Source organism: Echiichthys vipera, assembly GCF_963691815.1.
Source record: "Echiichthys vipera genome assembly, chromosome: 1".
Lineage (NCBI taxonomy): Eukaryota > Metazoa > Chordata > Actinopteri > Perciformes > Trachinidae > Echiichthys > Echiichthys vipera.
This window is the reverse complement of record NC_139826.1, coordinates 33,004,868-33,022,864: the sequence shown is the minus strand read 5'-3', so window position 1 is coordinate 33,022,864 and position 17,997 is coordinate 33,004,868. Positions and strand designations below refer to the sequence as shown.

General features: G+C 40.1%; 1 protein-coding gene across 4 annotated transcripts in view; it reads right to left on the bottom strand.

The window, feature by feature from the left end:
* Positions 1-17,997, bottom strand: part of znf609b (zinc finger protein 609b) — an 82,309-nt gene that overhangs the window by 39,623 nt on the left and 24,689 nt on the right. For all 4 annotated transcript variants that reach the window (XM_083937836.1, XM_083937838.1, XM_083937837.1 and 1 more), the window contains exon 2: positions 13,944-14,824. In XM_083937836.1, coding sequence (XP_083793962.1) covers positions 13,944-14,696 — 753 coding nt within the window. In that variant the 5' untranslated portion in view covers positions 14,697-14,824. The remainder of the gene's footprint in view (positions 1-13,943; positions 14,825-17,997) is intronic.

The window sequence follows — 17,997 nt, the reverse complement described above, 5'->3', positions numbered from 1 at the left end:
AGTAGGTCGTTGGTTAAGTGAGTATTTCATCTAGCCACACCAACACAAAGAGATCTGACCAGTCTGAGTGGCAAGCCTTTAACCAAGAGGTTAAAGGCTTGCCAACACTGCACAAAGGTTAATACTATTTTAGAGCCATATTTTACGACGCTTGAAGGTTATCACACAACACTTTATCCTTCAACTTAACCATTGATAGGTTAACAGTCAAATTCCTATGTTATAAAGTAATTAAATGAATATAGACTCAAAGCATCCATGCTGCAGACACTGTCAGTGTGGCCTTTTTAATGCGCTCCCAGTGTTTGCATGAATTTGTTGCAGGTGGTTCTGGTTTTCTCCCAGTCCAGACATTAATTTTGGGTGTACTGGGGAAAATAAAATGTCTTACCGCATGAATACGAGTGTTGACTGCAGGAAGAGTAATAGTTGCTAAGGTGTCAGCCAATGGAGATTGTGATAAAGAGTTATATCCAGGTGGATTCTTAATAGTTTTCTTTTCTTAATTATTTCCAGCAGCACGACCCACATTACAACCTTACCCGTAGCTGCAGTAAATAAAAAGCAAAGTGACAACCCTGGTGACTGAAAGGGTCTGGAAGAGGAATGGGAGAAACTCAGCATTATATAGGATGAACACTGTTTGTGACAGGGGGAGTCTTTCTCTGCCTACAACAGATAATGCAGCGCTTCTGTACTCAAGGACACTGATTCAGTCTCCATTGAGCATATCAGCATTCATAAGAGGACTCCGCTGTGGCAGGGGGTGACTTTGATGCATGTGGTACTCTTGTTTAAGGGAAGGAAACAGCATGAGAAAAATCAAACCTCCACACACTGGAGACTATAAAAGTTGTTGGCACGCAACCATTTTTTGAGAAGAAGTATAAGTAGAGACAACGTAAATTTATCACTTATGACATTAAAGGCTTAATAAAGTAAATCATGCTAGTCCAAAAAATCTATAAGACACAAGGACCAGAAGTCTGCAGTATTAAGAAGACTGGACTTGCTGAATAAATAGGAGCAATAAAAGGTCAAAACCAGGGTACAAGGTGTCAAGTCCAATAGTTTTTAACATTTACGCCATAAATAGCGTCACACAGTGTAACTGGATGGAGGACAGGCTAGGCTCTGTCTATTATGACTTTCGTTTGGCATTAAATATTTCCCACACTCAGCATAGACTTTGAAGTTAAATGTTTGGCTGCGTCATCTGCAGTGCAGAGCTGGTTTATATGGTTGTTTCTGCTCACAGTAACTTCATAATAACTCTTTATACGGTATATTGTTACTCATGTGCCAAGTCTGGCTCTGGTCAACGAGCCGCTGCCAGCTGCATACATTTAAAAAAGGTGTTTTTTTTGTTTTTTTTAACAGTGGCCAACTTCTTGACAGGGCTGCACGGTTCCTCGTTAAAAGATGGCGATCTTGATTCAGGCATGAATCCAATCTCATTTCTAAAAGGACAATGTTTGTTTTGGAGTGTTGCATATTTAAAATGAGTGCTCATAATTTGTCCCTGCAGCGGCATGCACAAGTGCACTTACTCTTCCAGAAACTACCACTTTGCTTACATATAACTAATCAAATGATCTACAAAGCTATCTTTCAGTGTGTTTACATGCAGTTTAAAAACCCTGATTATATTCCGTTTAAGGGCATACCCTGGCTTCTTAAACATCATGTAAACACCATAACCCGGGTAAAATCGGGGTTCTCATACCCGGGTTAACCGACCTAGAGAACTCTTTCAGTTCCACGATTATTCAGTGTTCTCGGATTATTATCAGGTTTCTCGTGTGTACATGCTCCCCACTCCGTGGCATAGAACAAACCAGGAAGCAACAGCGCCGAAAACATCGTGAAAAAAATCCTGTGAATGTTCTCATTTATCCAGGCCATCGTTATCCACAAAGCAATTCTAGTCAAAAGCAACTCAAGACCAAGAAGACCCGTTTTGGTTTGTTATTGAATTTTCAGCATAAATAATTCAAAGCTAACCTAACATGACAGCAAGTGTTATCTGACTAATGTTGGTAAAAAAAAGAAAAAACAGTCCATCTTCTCAACTGTACTGCTGTGTGTGGAACCTCAAGTTGTTGTGGGAGGTTCATTTGGTTATGGAAGAAAATAAACACTTCCCATGAGGAATGTGATCCTAAGTCTTACAAAACAAATAGTGATTTTCATTTTATCAAAAATTGTTAATTGTTTATCAAAAAGTTTCATGACATCGAGTTTGAAAGGACCTGGCAGCAAAGTAAAAACATCAGTTAGGACGGCAGAACGCTGTGTGTACCCTTAATGCATATGTAATTCATTTATTTATCTATTTCTCTTGAAGAGCATTAGATTGGGGGTGAGGATTTAAAGGATTCAGTGGTGCTGAAGCTTTAAGTTGTTGGACTGAAGCCCAGATCAGTGAGCCACAAGATGCTATACCTCATTCTCAAACACTCTTTTCCCGGCGTGTTGAACATGACAGGCCTCAGCGTAAAACTCCCACGAGAATCTTTGCTGAATACATAAATCTAAGACAAAGAAAGAAATAAGCACTATGCCAATATTCTTTCCCTCGCAATAATGAATTATTGCTAATGGATACTCTTTGAGGACCTTAATAAACATGTCACTTTTAGTATTATAACAATTAGATCTCTTTGTTAAAAAACTAGCAATTAGCATAATAATATACTAGTCAAGGAAAAAACATTCATAGGAAAACTATTTATTTCTCGATGTAAGGGACAACAATTTGCATGTAGGCAAATGCTATGAGCTGATTCAATAACCAGTAAACATTTAGATCAATAACATCTCAAAAATATCATTAATAACATAAGTTTGGTATTGGAAAAAGGCTCTGTGAAATGCAAACCGCTCCGGTTCCATCCTATGTGGTGCACGATCCATTGACTCGTGAATGTTTGACATTGGTCCCAAAGGACGGACGTGTTCTCCCTTTAATTTCTATCAGCTGTATAATCCCCTTTTGAAACCCTTTTTAGGGTGAATTAGAAAGGCGCTGCATTCAAAGAGATGAGTGCAGAGAAGGGGGCGGGAATAATCACAAGGGCCTAGCTGTCTGTGTGGATTAGAATAGGAAAGAAAATCCTTTCATCTCAGATCTGTACTTCCAAGCTTGGACGCATGCATGCAGAGACACAACGCACCAGACCTCAAATGCAGATTTCCCACAAAATAAAGCCAAAGCTTTCTTTGCTGTTACATTTTCATTAATATACAAGAAGCAGCTATTTATGTTTAAACAGATGTTATTCAATTATGCTCAAAATGGGCACGGTAGTCACTGGATTAGTGAAAAGCTCGTCTAAAAGCTTTGCTCTCCAGGCTGACCTCTCAGACAGCGAGGAGGACGGCACACATGATCTAACTTGCTTCTCCAGTTTCTCATGCTGAAATGTGGACCGCTGCTCTATTTTTGGCAGACAAGCCTTTCGACATCCAGCGAAATGTAACGAGAGGGATAAAACCAGAAAACCTCCTCAGCCAGAAAACGACAAACATTCCCAAACAATGCCAGCTGTCAGATAAGAAAATGGATTAGCCATTATGTCTGTTTGCACAGTTGTCTACCTCTGTGGAGGTTTAACTGAGGGTAAAATGACAACAAGCCTAGATGTGTGTAACAGGAGTTGACACTAAAAAGACTGTCTGACTTTATGAGCATAAATATCCCATATACCCAAGAGATAAACACTGTTATGGAATATGTTTTAACACTAAAGTCACAAGAAATTTTATTTAATGAAGTTACACAATAATAGGGTTTGTAATACTGTAAACAGCCCTTGTATCTTTGGCGGTTTGTTGCTGAAATCTTCCAAGTAAAAAAAAACCCACAATAAAGCGTAACCTCATCTGCTTACTTTAGTTTAAAAAAAAAACAGCAAGGACATTTCACCTTCAGTAGAGTTCCTCCTGTTCAGTGTCTCAGAGGAGAAACTCCAATGAAGCTACATTGCCAAAAAAGAAACAGCCAAACAAGCAACACAAATATGTCTATGTGTTTTTCCCAAGAGGCTATACAACCAGTCAAGTGGTATTTTAGGCCAATTATAGATAATCACACAGTGGGAGCTGGTACGCGGAACTTAGAGAGTTAAGAATCTGACTAGTCGATACAGAAAAGATTGGGATGTTTATGTCTCTTGGTATGTAAAAAAAAAATAAAAAATACTTCCTGGACCGAAGTCCCATCTAGATCAGATGTTAGCTTAAGGCAGTGCGTGCACACATGCGTGCATTTGAGGAGTTTAAAAGAGTCGGTTTGTTTGCAGAAAACACAAAAGGTATGTTTAGGTTCAGACGTGATCTCATTCTTTATTTCCCACCCCGCCCAAACACAAGTGAGCTGTTGTCCACATGCTACCAAACTAAAACCACAGAAGATTTGGACTTCTTTTAATTCTGATTACTGGATTAAGTAAAAAAAAAACTATGTAACAACAACTATATTGATTTTGAAGCTAGAGAATCTCAGGACTGAATCCAGGGGGTGTCGGGTTTAGAAAACTTAATTCTATATAGCATTCAGTCTTTCAACTTGATGTAGGAAAAACAAAGAACATTAAGTGGTTCAGAGGAAATAAATAGTCTTTGATATCAAGCACTGATGCAAGGAAGGAAGAAATTTCACAGCTGAAGCATTCGTGATTCTCTGAAATTGTTCTGTTTAACAACAAACTGTCTGCAAGCTCCTTAGAGAAGTATTAGGGGGGAGGGCGAGAAACGTAATCCTCTCTTTAATCACTCTTGCTCAAACACTGCCTTGCTGTTAACTTCCTCTTTGTTCAACTCAAAACCTTTCACAAGCTGTTAAGCTCTCGGACTGCAAATGTTTTCTCATCCACTTTTTCGTGATCTAACCTGCGTCAATATTGATAATTATTTCCAGAAAATGTGCAAATCTAAAGGTCAAAACTACACAATGACTAAAAGGGGGGAGATCTTTTCACGTGGCCAAGACAATAGAGATTGTGCAAGAAACAACAGAGAAATCCCCGAACGTAGTCTGCATCTCTTTTACAACCGTAGCAGCACATCAGTACAAACTTTGCACCACCTCTTCCCTTGCTGGTAGAAAATTCCAGTTGAGGGGGGGAAAAGCCACGTCTGCTCCTCCCCACTGTGTGGGTTTTGTTCTGCTAATCAGACCACATGCCTCAAGGATTCAGGAATCCAAGAGCTCTCAGCCAGCTCCTCTCATTCCACATACAGCCGCAGCAGCCTGTGACAAACTATTCAGTGTGTTGGGGGGTTAAAGACTCTATCCATTCATAACACTGTTCAACCCTCCCTCCCTCCTCTCCTAATCTCAGTCAGTTCTTTACCCTCACCACCTCCTCCTCCTCCTCCTCTTACCCCTCATATGCCCTCTCTCGCCTCTCACCACAGCAGAGCCCTTTTTTTATCTATCTGCATACTGCACACAGGGTCTGAATAGGCTCATGTTTTATTATTAGACTATGGTCCAACCACACACCCACTACGGTTTTAAATAGAAAAAAACAGAACGCAGCCTCCGTCAAAAGTCTTGATATTTAGCTTTCTCTTTCCCCTCGCTTGTGTTTTCCTTCTTATTCTGGTTTGTTTCCTCCCTGGCTCTCTCGCTACTCACGCATTGAGAGGCGAAATGAGGCACACTGGAAATTTGCAGCCTGACAATGGAAGACAGCTGCTCTTGCTGCATAAGTCTTTCATGAGCTGAATTAGTGGTACAAGCCTTTGCTCTCCCTTCCCCCCACACATGCCTCCCCTCAAAGCAAGCTGATCCAGACACAGCAACACACCTCGTGGAGAGCTTCGGAGAGAGAGAAAGACAAAGCATGACGGGGGCTTTGTTTGACAGGTCTCTGATTGCTTTTTCTGCAAAAGTAGCACAACATTGACTCGTGTTCTTGCAGAAAATCCATCACATCATTTCTTAATGAAGTTTTGTCTTATAATACCTTGATTTGGTTTTCAAAAAAAGGTTAAATGAAGTTTCTAAAATCATACTGATGCTAAAATAAAACTATTGCCGAGATTCAAGGGGCTGAATACCAGAAGCTATTTTTTTCAGGCGGCAGATATAAACCCTAGAATATAGTGAAGGTCCCATGTTTTTGGATTAATTGGGAAAAATGTTCTCAAAAAAAGGACATTTGAGTTTCAAGACAAAAAGGCCTCTAATCTCTGATACACTTTGCAAACTAGATGTTTAATGTTGCAGCATTTCCACTGCAGAGTATGGCCCGACTACTCAGCTTTCCATTAGCAAAAGTTGCGAATAGTACCTGGTACGAGGTTCCAAGCGAGTTGAGCCGACACTAGAAGGTGGAGTTCAAACACTACAGGACATTGATTGGTCAGAGAGAATAGTCACTGGCACGATGCAGAACATCCATTCAACACTGCTATTTTTAAATAGCCAAGCCACCGTCAATTGCAACCACAATTTCTTTATTTGTTTGACCTAGATTATTATGACGTTTTTAAATGGCAGCCTGCAAAATTGCATAGAACAATTGACTTCAGGCCCCTTACACACTATACGCGGTAAAAACGCTTCGCGTCGGCCGTTCCATTAATTTCTGATGGATGAGGCGGCCGTGCCCAAGGTAGCGACGCGCACCGTTCAGACCAGAGAGCGACATCAAGTCGGTTAGAAAGATGGAGGAAAAAACTTATTGTGAGTCCGAGTTCTCCAGACTATTTAATGTTACATTAAAATCGTATCACGATCTCGGAAGAAAAAGGTTAAGCTTCGAGGTTCATAAGCAGTCACACCAGGTCTGTGAATAGGCAGTTTACGAGCTAACGATTGTTTTAATACTAATGTCGATTTAGCCGTTTACTGGGTCTCTGCGCCCAACCTCGCAGTGAGCAAAGCGCAAACGCTTATCATGTAAAGACCCTTCAGTGTAGAGGTTCCTCTGTTTGGCTGCCGATGAACGGATCCAGCGAGTGTTGCGTTGGAGATGCTGTGACGACAGTTTTACATGTGGCGCTATCTGAGAATCCTGCCTACATTGAGGGGATACTATCTACAGCAGAAAAACCAAATAGGGAAAAGTACTTTGTACCAAAAGTAAGTTCAGCCGAGCTCAACAGAACATTGCAGTGGAAACGAGAAATGAAACTGATTACACAGAACCTCTCAGAGATCAGAAAAACAATTATACTGATAAAAGAAATCCCAAGGAGCTGGTTTTCAGATTATGAGAATAAAAGCAAGAGAAATACTTGAAGATGGATGCCACAGAGAGCTATTACTCACTGAATAACCAAGACATTCTAAATTAAAAGGAGCGACAATATGGCATTCACAGCCCCCGCATGGATCTCGAGGTTCATATGCACCTTGATTAACCTCCTGGAAATTGTCAGGCGTGATTTAAAAACAGCATTCTGTTGTTTAAGAGCGCCTGTCATCGCAGGATATGATCCTTTCACTACTAAGACCAGTTGCACTCACTTCAGCCACAACTTTTGTTTTCAAAGTTTTCATTATTCCAGATTGCACTTGTGGTAAAAGCAATCTTATTTTACACTCAGTATCAAAAGTGACAACAAATCCCAAAAGCCTTAAGGAAGCGGTGAGATGGGACACAAATCAAGCTAAACATCCACTGAGGTCAAGGTGGCCACAGGCAACAGTGTTTATGACTGGAAAGACCTGGTTCCAGTTTTGAATATTTCCAAACAAAAAGCCTGTGGTTCCCTTTCGACAAGGATTTCCTGAGCAACAAGACTATAAACTCTGTGGGCCGCTGCATTCTTCTTCTAATTCAATATCTGAGTCTGTGGTCTGCTGTGTGGGCTGTGAGGAATCTGCTATGATGGTGGCTTCTGCTACAATGATCCTCTAATGTAGATTTCTAGGGTTACGGTTGAGGACTAGTCTATACACCCATGTGAAGCTGAAAACATTTTTAAATGAAATAGGTTCTTGAATGCAACTGAATAAAGTATCAGTGCAGAACTACTGGACTGTGCTCTACTTAGACGCCAGCTACAGAATAGTGGGAATATACAAATGAAATCACGGGAAGGTATAAAAGATAAAACATATTACATTGTTTAATAAAGTCAAACTATGTCTACATTTGTGGTACCTGTCTTTCAAGGTCCAGTAATGTAACAATTGCAAGATGATATACTTCAAAAAATGTGTTTTATCCTCATAAAAACAGTGAAATTGCTTTGATTTGGTCGCATGATGGATTTGATAAAAATGGCAAGAGAGCCAACAAGTTTTATAAGCTGTGTGTATGTTTTGTGGCAGCTTGAGATGGAAATATTAAAAATTCATTCCCATCTCAGAATAAAGGTCTGCGAGGTTGTGCTTGTCTGATAAATCCCCGACCATCTCTATAATCATCAACAAGCATGTTTGAGAGAACAGTAAAAGACTCAAGATGTGGTGGAAAACATGCACAGATGCAGTTACGCTTTGATGCTAGAGAATATATTTTTAATCACTGAGGGTTTTTTTTTTTAAACACTGGATATTTCCAAAAGGTTTGAAGGTTAAAATATCGTATGCTCTATAAAACTGACATTTAAAAATATCAGTGTTTTGTTGGAGTTTATATTTTTCCATCATGTAATTACACACGACATTTGATTAACATAATTCCACTGGTTAAGGTTAAGACACCGTAAACCTTGAAAATGTGTGGTATGCATGGTATCCGTCTTAGTCTGTGGTGTCCCAGGGACATTCACACTCGCATAAAATGAAAATGTAAAAGGATCAAGCAATGTTAACATTACATTTTTCTAGCCATTCTAGCAGCTGTTCAGTGATTAAAAAGAAAGGAAAGTTCCACGTCTGTTATTAACGTCCTCGATTTTATTTTATTTTCATTCTTTATGTAGTCTAGTAGTGTTTTGTTTTGCCTACCAGCTCAAACCATTTCACATTATTGTGAAGGCAGCTGCTAATGGCAGACGAGGAAAACAATTAGTGTCAAATGTTTTCTTCCTGTAGCAGTGACGGACTCCCTGAGGGTGAATGCTTCAAACAGGCAGAGGCAACAACACACAAATCACAAAAGATATAAAACTGGGGTTGGCAGATAAATAAACAAGACTGGTATCTGTACGCAATACCCTGATGCTATCGCTCAAAATAACCTAGTACCAAGTAGGAACATACTTCTCCAGTCAAACAATTCCTGCATTCAATCGTTCTTGTACCCAGATCTAAAAAAAAAAAAAACATGGTTATTTGTATTGATTTGTTCTGAGTCAATCACCGCAATTTATAATTCGATTTAATACAATGGGCCGGCCACTAGGGCTGGGTATTGCCTACAACCTCACGATATGATGCATACCATGATTGATTTCCAATAATGACAATGTCCTAGGGCTGGGAATCGCCAACTCAATTTTATTTAGAGTACCAAATACAACAAAAGTTAACTCAAGACACTTTCCATATGGAGTAGATCTAGACAACACTATCATTTATTTATTATTTACAGAGATTCAACAATTCCACCATGAGCAGCAGCAAGTAGTGGTAATCTTGCACACAGTGGCAACAAAACCTTCCTTCTGCCACTTCTGATTTCCTGAATCAACTAAATTATGCCTCACAAGGTCCAAAATAAATTTGATCTGATTCAATATCAATTTTTTACTACGGGTATTTCAGTTACGAAACCAATGTTTTCGGAGAATTAATGATATATATTCTTTTTATTTAACATGAACATCGATCATATATCTTAAGGTAGAGGTCAAGGGACTCCTTTGAAAACAGCCATGCCAGTTTTTCCCCTCGCCAAAATGTAGCCTGACCAACAGTTAGCATGACATGTTTGGTACTGATGGATTTCTTACGTCTTCTAGTTTCATATGAAACAAAGAAATAGATTTTTTAAACACAGCCCTACCCACCACTCAACGACTCAACCCGTCTGTAATGTGGTGAAGTCGAGTGCAGTGTATTGATGGAGTTGGCAGTTCAGCGTGCCGAGATGCCACCAAAACATTTCGATATCATGGCTGACAAAAAGAAATGCATAAAATCACTTTAACAGTATTGGCACAGATACTGTAATTTACAGGGTGATGATTCCCAGCCATAATAATTCAATGCTATCATTTTTCAAACACTGATCAGATGATTACATTTTGTTACTGGTTTAAAAACTGTCAAAATGTATGATTCAAAGAAGGCAGTGATAAAAAACCCAACAAATTGTTAGTTCTGAGAGCTAATCAGATGTTTGTACATTTAGGAAAGATCTAAATGTTGTAGATACACATTTGTGCGAGATGTAAAGGAGCTCTAACATCTTTGAACAAGCACTTCTCTAGTCTGTTAATAAAGCAACAACTGTGCTTATCCGCTGTACTAGAACACGGACAGGTTAGCGAACAGTCTGACTTTGTAGTAAGCTTCTTGATGTAATTTACTCCCCTTCTTAAAATAAGTCTCTCTTCTCTTTCTTTAAAAGCCCTGGCACTACTTAAAAGGAATGAGCTGTAACACAATAGCAGCAGTCAGCCAGGCACAGAGAAGCAAAGATGAGATCTCTCCAGTGCCCGGGCCGGACACCAGCAGCAATGCAGAGCGGTGTCTGTGCTCTTTCATTCAAGTGCTGCCTTCCCTTTCTCTCCTCTACTTTTCAGAGTTACATTGCCAAAGTAATTTTCCATGAGAGCTTCTCCATTTATCAAGGCCACTGGCACATTGAGGCAGCTAACGAATGCCTTACTCCTCTAGATTTCTATAATGAGAGGTGGGAGGGTGAGACACACTCAGAGGTGGTTAGCACTTGTACGAACGAGGTAAAGATGATTTATTCAGCATCCGAGAGCCAATGCTTTGGGGAGCTTTAACTTAGGACAAAGACAGTGTAGCCTTGCCATGGAGAACAAGACTGCTATTGAGACACATACTGATTAGTTGATTACACTGGACGTGGGACAGCCAGTCCTTTTAAATCAGCAGTGAATTTGTAATGAGGTAGACAACGCTCTAAATTCACCTCAGTAACAGTAATCGTTTGCTTAAATAACACTGTGTTGCTGTATTATTTCATTTAACGTATTATAATATGCGCTATAGCTACAGCAATCAAACATTTGCAGCAGGAATAAGATAGTTCCATATTACCTGATATAACGCTGTGACATTATTGCAATGTGCAGATTCTGAATTTACATTTTACAAGCCACAAAATTTACTGCTGCGAGTCAGGCCAGCAGTCATTTTTTAACCATTTTTTCCATCTGATTCAGTATCAATTTCATAGTTTGTGCAGGCTGCCAAAAAAAAGTCTAGCCTGTCGACAATAAACGCTAGCTGCTACCACATATGTTCCAAAAAAACGAATGTGAAATGCTCATTTTAGGCATGGGGATTATGTTTCTGGCTTTATGGATGTTCTGGTGGAGTTCAGGATGGGATCGGTGCTGTTGTGTGAGTCCAAAAGCCTGCAAAATTTAGATCCGTGATTTACAGCAGCTTTTGATTTTAATGTTGTCATATCTGTTAAGAAGCAGCAAGGGGCGTGGGAAATACTATTTGTCAGCTAGCCAATTGTTTTAAGGGCAACAAAAATGCCAGAATAGAGTGGATGCACAGCGTAAACGTAACAAAAGATGTCCGCCTTAAACCAGAATTCAATCTTAGAGACCTTTTTAGGGTAACTTTAAATAGAATAAACAGGCATTGTCTTAAAACATGGTATCCAGATCCGTTTACTGCATCCAGGGAAGCTCTGGATGCATCACAACTCATTTCCTCACAATGTCAACATTATTTGGGCTTTTACCTTTTCCCAAAATGATAAGGCTGTCGTTGTTTAAATGTTTAGATCCATCCTTACAGACTTACATATTTAGAAGATTTAGATTTATCCAATCTACCCTCTCCCCACCTTCACATGACAAAGAATGGATTTCTAAAAAAATGTTTTTCAGCCATTAACTGAGCTTGCCAACATAGAAACTGCACTTAAAGCCAAAATGGATGTGTGTAGCGATATAATCAGATTTTTTTCATCACATTTTTTAAGGATACCTTTCACCAGCTAGATATCTGAAAGCAGTTGCGACCTCTCTCCTTGATTCAGTGTTGAAGACCAATTGATGTGGTTTAAAGCCTTTTCATTCTAAATACATTGCGATAACAAAGACTTTGCTGAAATTTCCTTTCATAGCAGTCGGCCCAAGGAGACGCTGCAGCTTGTGTTCATGACTGGGTGTCCTGGATTTAAGGAATCAAACAGGCTTCCTCGCAGCCCATCCCCCACTCCTCTTTCAGAGCAGCAGGAAAAACGACGAAGGCGTGCTTTGCACCAGCTCCCTCCCCCACGCACTGCTCCACCAGGCATTGCTGGGGCTTGTGGGATTAAGAAAGGAACACGATGACAGACAAAAACAGTCCTCAGCACCTCCCTGCTCTGCTGTCTTTTATACTGCCAGAGCATGAAAAGGCCGCTATGAGGCATACAATAGACACAGTGATAGATCAACTCTGAGTGAACAAGATAACTGTTGGTGAATAGCTACACAGATATTTATATTGTTCTTGAAAGATAATGTCAGTGTAGAAATTGTGTGAAGAAAATAAAAGTCGATCATGATGCCACATTATATGCCTGACAATGTCTATTACAATCGTGTCTGACATTGGTAGTCTGTTTAGCTGGCTTCTGTACAGCACATGATTCTTTTATGGTTATTCACAACTTGGCTGGTATTCATTTTTTTAACACGGCAAAAGACATTTTTAAAACATGAAGGCAACATTAAAACTAATCAAGTCTCCGCAGACAAGTAGGGAAGGAAAAAAACATTTCCTGTACCTGGTCTCAGTATCATATTTGTCAAGGGTGCCCTTATTCGCTGTGTGGTAATAAAAGAGAAAACCGCAGTAGGTCTTTTTTATGCATCACATGTTAGACAGCTTCAGGGAATAGAGTGCATCTCCGAGCCTGCTGTTAACGACAGGCTATCACAAAGCACGACTCCCTATCCCTAGATCCCTACAGTGTTTGATCCTCTTTTAATTCATACCATGATGATTGTACTGATGAAAGCCAGTACTGTTATTGCTTAAAAATACTTTTCACAGACAAATGCAATTAAACAAATTGAAATTACATAGTTTTTGCTGCGATCTAGAACTGAGTTTTTGCTACCGCATTTCAACAAAGGTGCACAATTGAACTTTTAAAGCAACCTTCAAAATGCTCTAGCAGGCTAGTAGGGTTAGGCGTTACGTTAGCCACTGTCACTCAGCAACCAGTGATTGCGATTGGCCAAAATGTCTGTGTGCAGCGTCTGCAGGTTCTCATGGACATTGCTAGGTCGCACTTCACTGTTTTGCTGTGTTTTTAGCATAAAGGCAGATTACCAACCACTGTCCACAATAAACTCAAACTCGAAGTATATATACTTATTTTTCTAAATACAATGAAAAACAACCAAACAATTTCTGAATAGAAGTTTCTCTCTTTCACCAAAGACATTAGCTTAATTGCCTTAACTCGTCGTAAAGCACAAATCATTCACAGACTCTGGTTTGGTAGAAAAAAATACTTAATTCATGGAGTAAAATTGGAAAATATGCCGTCGCTAAGCACCGTTTTCCCACCGGTCTGATGAACAGCTGTCCCAGAGGCTGGTTCTTTCGAGGGAAACATTCAAATTAGCAAAATATAATATAGGCTAGAATGTTTGTTCGTGGGTATGTTTGTTTTAAGAGACTTATTTCCAAAATATATTATTTTTTTGACAAATGTATTTAAAGCTATATAAACTAATGTCAACAGTACCTTTGCAACTAACCCGATAAAACCTGGTTTTAACTGCCTTTGACAAAGACAACTATAACCCAACACTTGTCAGTTACAGGACACCAAACAAATCCATGCAGCATCACAATAGAGTAAAAAAAAACAACTTACCTTTTCATTTTTCACCTTCTTTAACGTCTTGCATTCACTATTACCATTCTCCACCTCCTCTGGTTCAGTTTTTGCGGTCAATGCTGGTACTATCCCTACAGGTTCAAGTGCAATATTTCCCATTTGATTGGCTTCTGCCAAGTCTGTTGATTGTGTGTTCTCAAAGGACGCATTACGACTATTCCCCAAAGCAACTTGGGCTTGAGACACAACATCCTTCTCCGCAGCAGCTATTGCCACGACTGGGACTCCATCTGTTTTGTCCTTCTTACTTTTCCCACTAGCCCCTTCTTTCTCTTTTTTACCACTCAGGACACCTCTGGAGGCTTTGCCCCCTTTTTCCATGTTCTTCCCAGAGGTGGTATTGTTGCCAGCAGCTCCTGCACTTGCTGCTGTGCCTGTTGGCTCTCCTTGAGTCCGTCCTGTGGTTTCTTTTTTGCCCCCATCTCCAGCTTTGCTACTATTGTCTTTAGAGTTCTTACTGCGCTTGTATTTGGATTTGCTTTCCTTGCCTTGAGCGCCAGACACTGGACTAACAAACCTGATGTTGTCAGGCAACGCTGCAACTGCACTGGGTGGTGCTGCCATGCCGTCCTTGGTGCCAGACATCTCAAGTTTGTCCTTTTCTAAGTCAGCGTCAAGGTCAATAATCAGATTTCCAACACCGATATCCCACTCATCCCCGCTATCGTAAGTGTCCACCGCATTAGAGTCCACACCTTTCCCGCCTGCAGTGCCACCACTTAGGGACATTTTAGTGCCAACGGCCCAGGATTGCCTCAGTGAGGTCCGACACCCTCTCAGACGGTTGGGACTCAGGGGCAAAGGTTAGAGAATCCTCACGGTCTACTCGTTCCTGTCCCATTTAGCCACATTTTGCTCTAGAAAGAAAAGAGAAAAGAGTTATGTTAGTAAAATGATTCTGACATAGAAAGAATAGTAAGCTACCAAGACTCTGCTGTCACAGAACAGAGCCTCTCATTTGGTACAAAAAATAAATAAATCGTTTGATCAAGAGCCAGTAATTCTCTGATGATCACTGCGCAAACCACCATGGTAATACCCACTGGTGTGACAGCACTGCTCCGAAACCCTCTTCTCATAATCACTTCCCACAGTAGTCATGGCAACCATGGGAAATGTAGCTTAAATCCTGCTTTGACAGCCAAGGTGGCCCCACTGTTCTGACTGACTGGCTCTCTTTTCACAAGGCACTGCTGATAGTGTCACTGCTGATAAATAAGGAGTAGCTGGCCTCACACGCCCCCACATGGTTTATGGAGCCGTGCCTTTTCAACCCAAGCACACAATGGTAATCTTGCATTAGCAGAGGAGCTTAAAAACATGAATGAACCAGTGTTTGGCTCGGGAGAACATCAGTTGGTTCTATTTGCTCACACAATATAGCCAAAAGGTCACCATCGTTCATATCTTTCGGCAAATTAATTCCAATGCGGCTCACGATTTTGGACAGATTGCAGTTCAACATGGATATTTACACATCTTTGTCTTCAAAATGGAACCGCAAGAAATTCTGGTTACCGACTCAATTTTCACTGAGAATTTCAGATCATATACGTTCTCAGATTAGAAAAGTCCTTTTTGTTTTATCTTAATATTTGCAAATCTGTTTTTGGAAAATATGTCTGCAACTGTGTTTGCGTTGCGAGTGAGCTGAGGTGAAAGGAAATCTCTTCAACACCTCTTATGGGTTTTTAGTTATATGCTGCATTGAAATTATGCAGAGGAATTATTAATGTAAAGCATATTGAGTTTCCCTGGTGTTTGAATACATTTGGCCTTGACAGCTAAATCACTACCATTACTGCTCTTTGACTCGCCTTGAGCATCAGCCAATTAGTTTATCCATAATAAATACTACAACCAATGTTATTTTGAACAGTAAAAAACTTCTAGTGCACCAGAAGTGATGCAATTATGTTTTTAAATGGCTTCTTTTAAATAACCTGTCCATTACTGTCCTCATGTAACCCTCTCTTTTCATTGTATACTGCTACTTGTGTGAGACTGTGTATAGAGATAACAAACTCTGCCCCCTCCATGTTACCATATGGGACATGGGTTAAACAGTCACCTGAAATAATTTTATATCAAAGATGGTTTCTGTCATTTTGGGTAGTTCTTATCATGCATTTGTTTAAGTGTTCAGTTTTCTGATAAGTAAGGTTTAAATTAGTTATCTGAAGCTATGATAATAGGGCTAAACGTAATGATTGACAGCTGTGATTGACTCATGATTGGTTAGGCGGATGTATGGACGGGACTTTGATACCGCAGCTCCACCATCCGATCCCTGCTGTGCTGACTCTGGTTGCAAAACATGGAGATGACAGACGGTTACAAGACATCAACCAATCCATGGGATGAAGTACAGGAAAACGAGGTATCACTGCATCTTATGGTGTAACTCCTCAGAAGCTGTAAATACACTGTTGTTGATGGTGCTGAACGGGTACCAGAAAGAGTCAATTTTCTGAAAATCTTGTGCTTAAGAGTCCCCTGAGAGCTCACTGTAAATAATTAACACTCAAATCTGTAGTTCTCATCCCCCCCGTGCGATAAAGAACGTGAAGGATGAGGAAGCCTGAGCACAAAAGACTCTGGAGCAGTGGTGAGAGCGATGAGATCAATACCGCCTCAAACAGGCATGAATTCTGATGATTCTCTTGGTGCTTTGTGCAAAATACAGCCAAACAGTCGACAGTGGAGCCTTGGAAAGATCTTAACAAAATATAGGTTCTTATTTCTGAATGGTGTTTGCTTTGTGCTTTGCAACTGAAGTATTGAAGCCTTCATTTTATAGTGGATGTCTGAAATATTCTCTACCCATACTTGCAGACTTTCGCTGATAATGTATCAATATTCACACAATGACATTTTTTACATTTTATTTCAACAATGCATTATCTTTTAGATCAATAGTATTAGTGGTTTAATTAGTACCAATTAGTGTTTTAAAATGTAGAAACTCCCACACACTTATCTTATTGAACGGACAATTAATTTAATAAGTGAACTGATGTATTGATAAAACCTTTAAAAACAAACACAATTTGCATTTATTGAGATATCAAGCTTAATTTGCATAAAATATTTCTCTCCTATGTTTCTCCTTAATTATCAGACTTGCAAACCTGCACCACATTTAAACCACACACTGGAATGATTATAAATTCACTCTACATCTGCAGACTATTAGTCCTTGTGTAAATACAGCTCATCCGTATGGGCTTATCAAGTCAAATCCTGAAGCTTCTCCGATAACTATGACAGGATCCAGGAGATTGTATGGGGATATCAGCACATTTTCTGCCTCATTACTGTTGGGAGTACAATTAAATTAATCCCTCTATAATGGAAGAGCTCGAAGAAATAGTCCATGCACTCATTTATCCATGTTATGACACTGCATACCAGACAAGCCCAGTTTCATCTTCCTTGGAAAATAAAGAGATGTAAAATACAACAACTGCATCTGTTACAGTACAGATGCTGCTCTAGTCTCTTAAAAAAAGGTGGGTTGTTTGCAGCAAAGCACTCATTTTGCACCATCTACCATTACTCAGCTCTCATTAGGACAACAGTCCAAAATGGCAGCTGGATCACATAATGCACAGAGCTCTTGTTGATTCAGTTAAGGGGCCGTTCATACCACCCTCAGCACTGACAGAGGTAAAACTGTTGAACAATCATTTGATCACTGTGCCTGTGTATTCCTCACAGATGGCTCCCTAAAGGAACAACAGTCAGTGGCAGGTTTTTGGAGGGTGGAGAGATGCAGCTGTCCCTGTTTGACTGGGTAAACAGTTGTGAGGTCTAATTTGTCCAACACCTCTACAAAAGAGAGGTTGTAACTCTATCTGCAGTTGACCTACTGTACTGCCCTTAGCTGGAACTGCAGTGCAAGCTCTTTTGAAAAAGCCCCACTGAGGAAATGTCCCAGTGAGTGCCCTGTTGAGCGAAAGGCATGCAGGCTGTGCAACTCCCAGAATGCTTGTCCTTTTTTTCACAGATCCAGTTTCATTCAGCAATC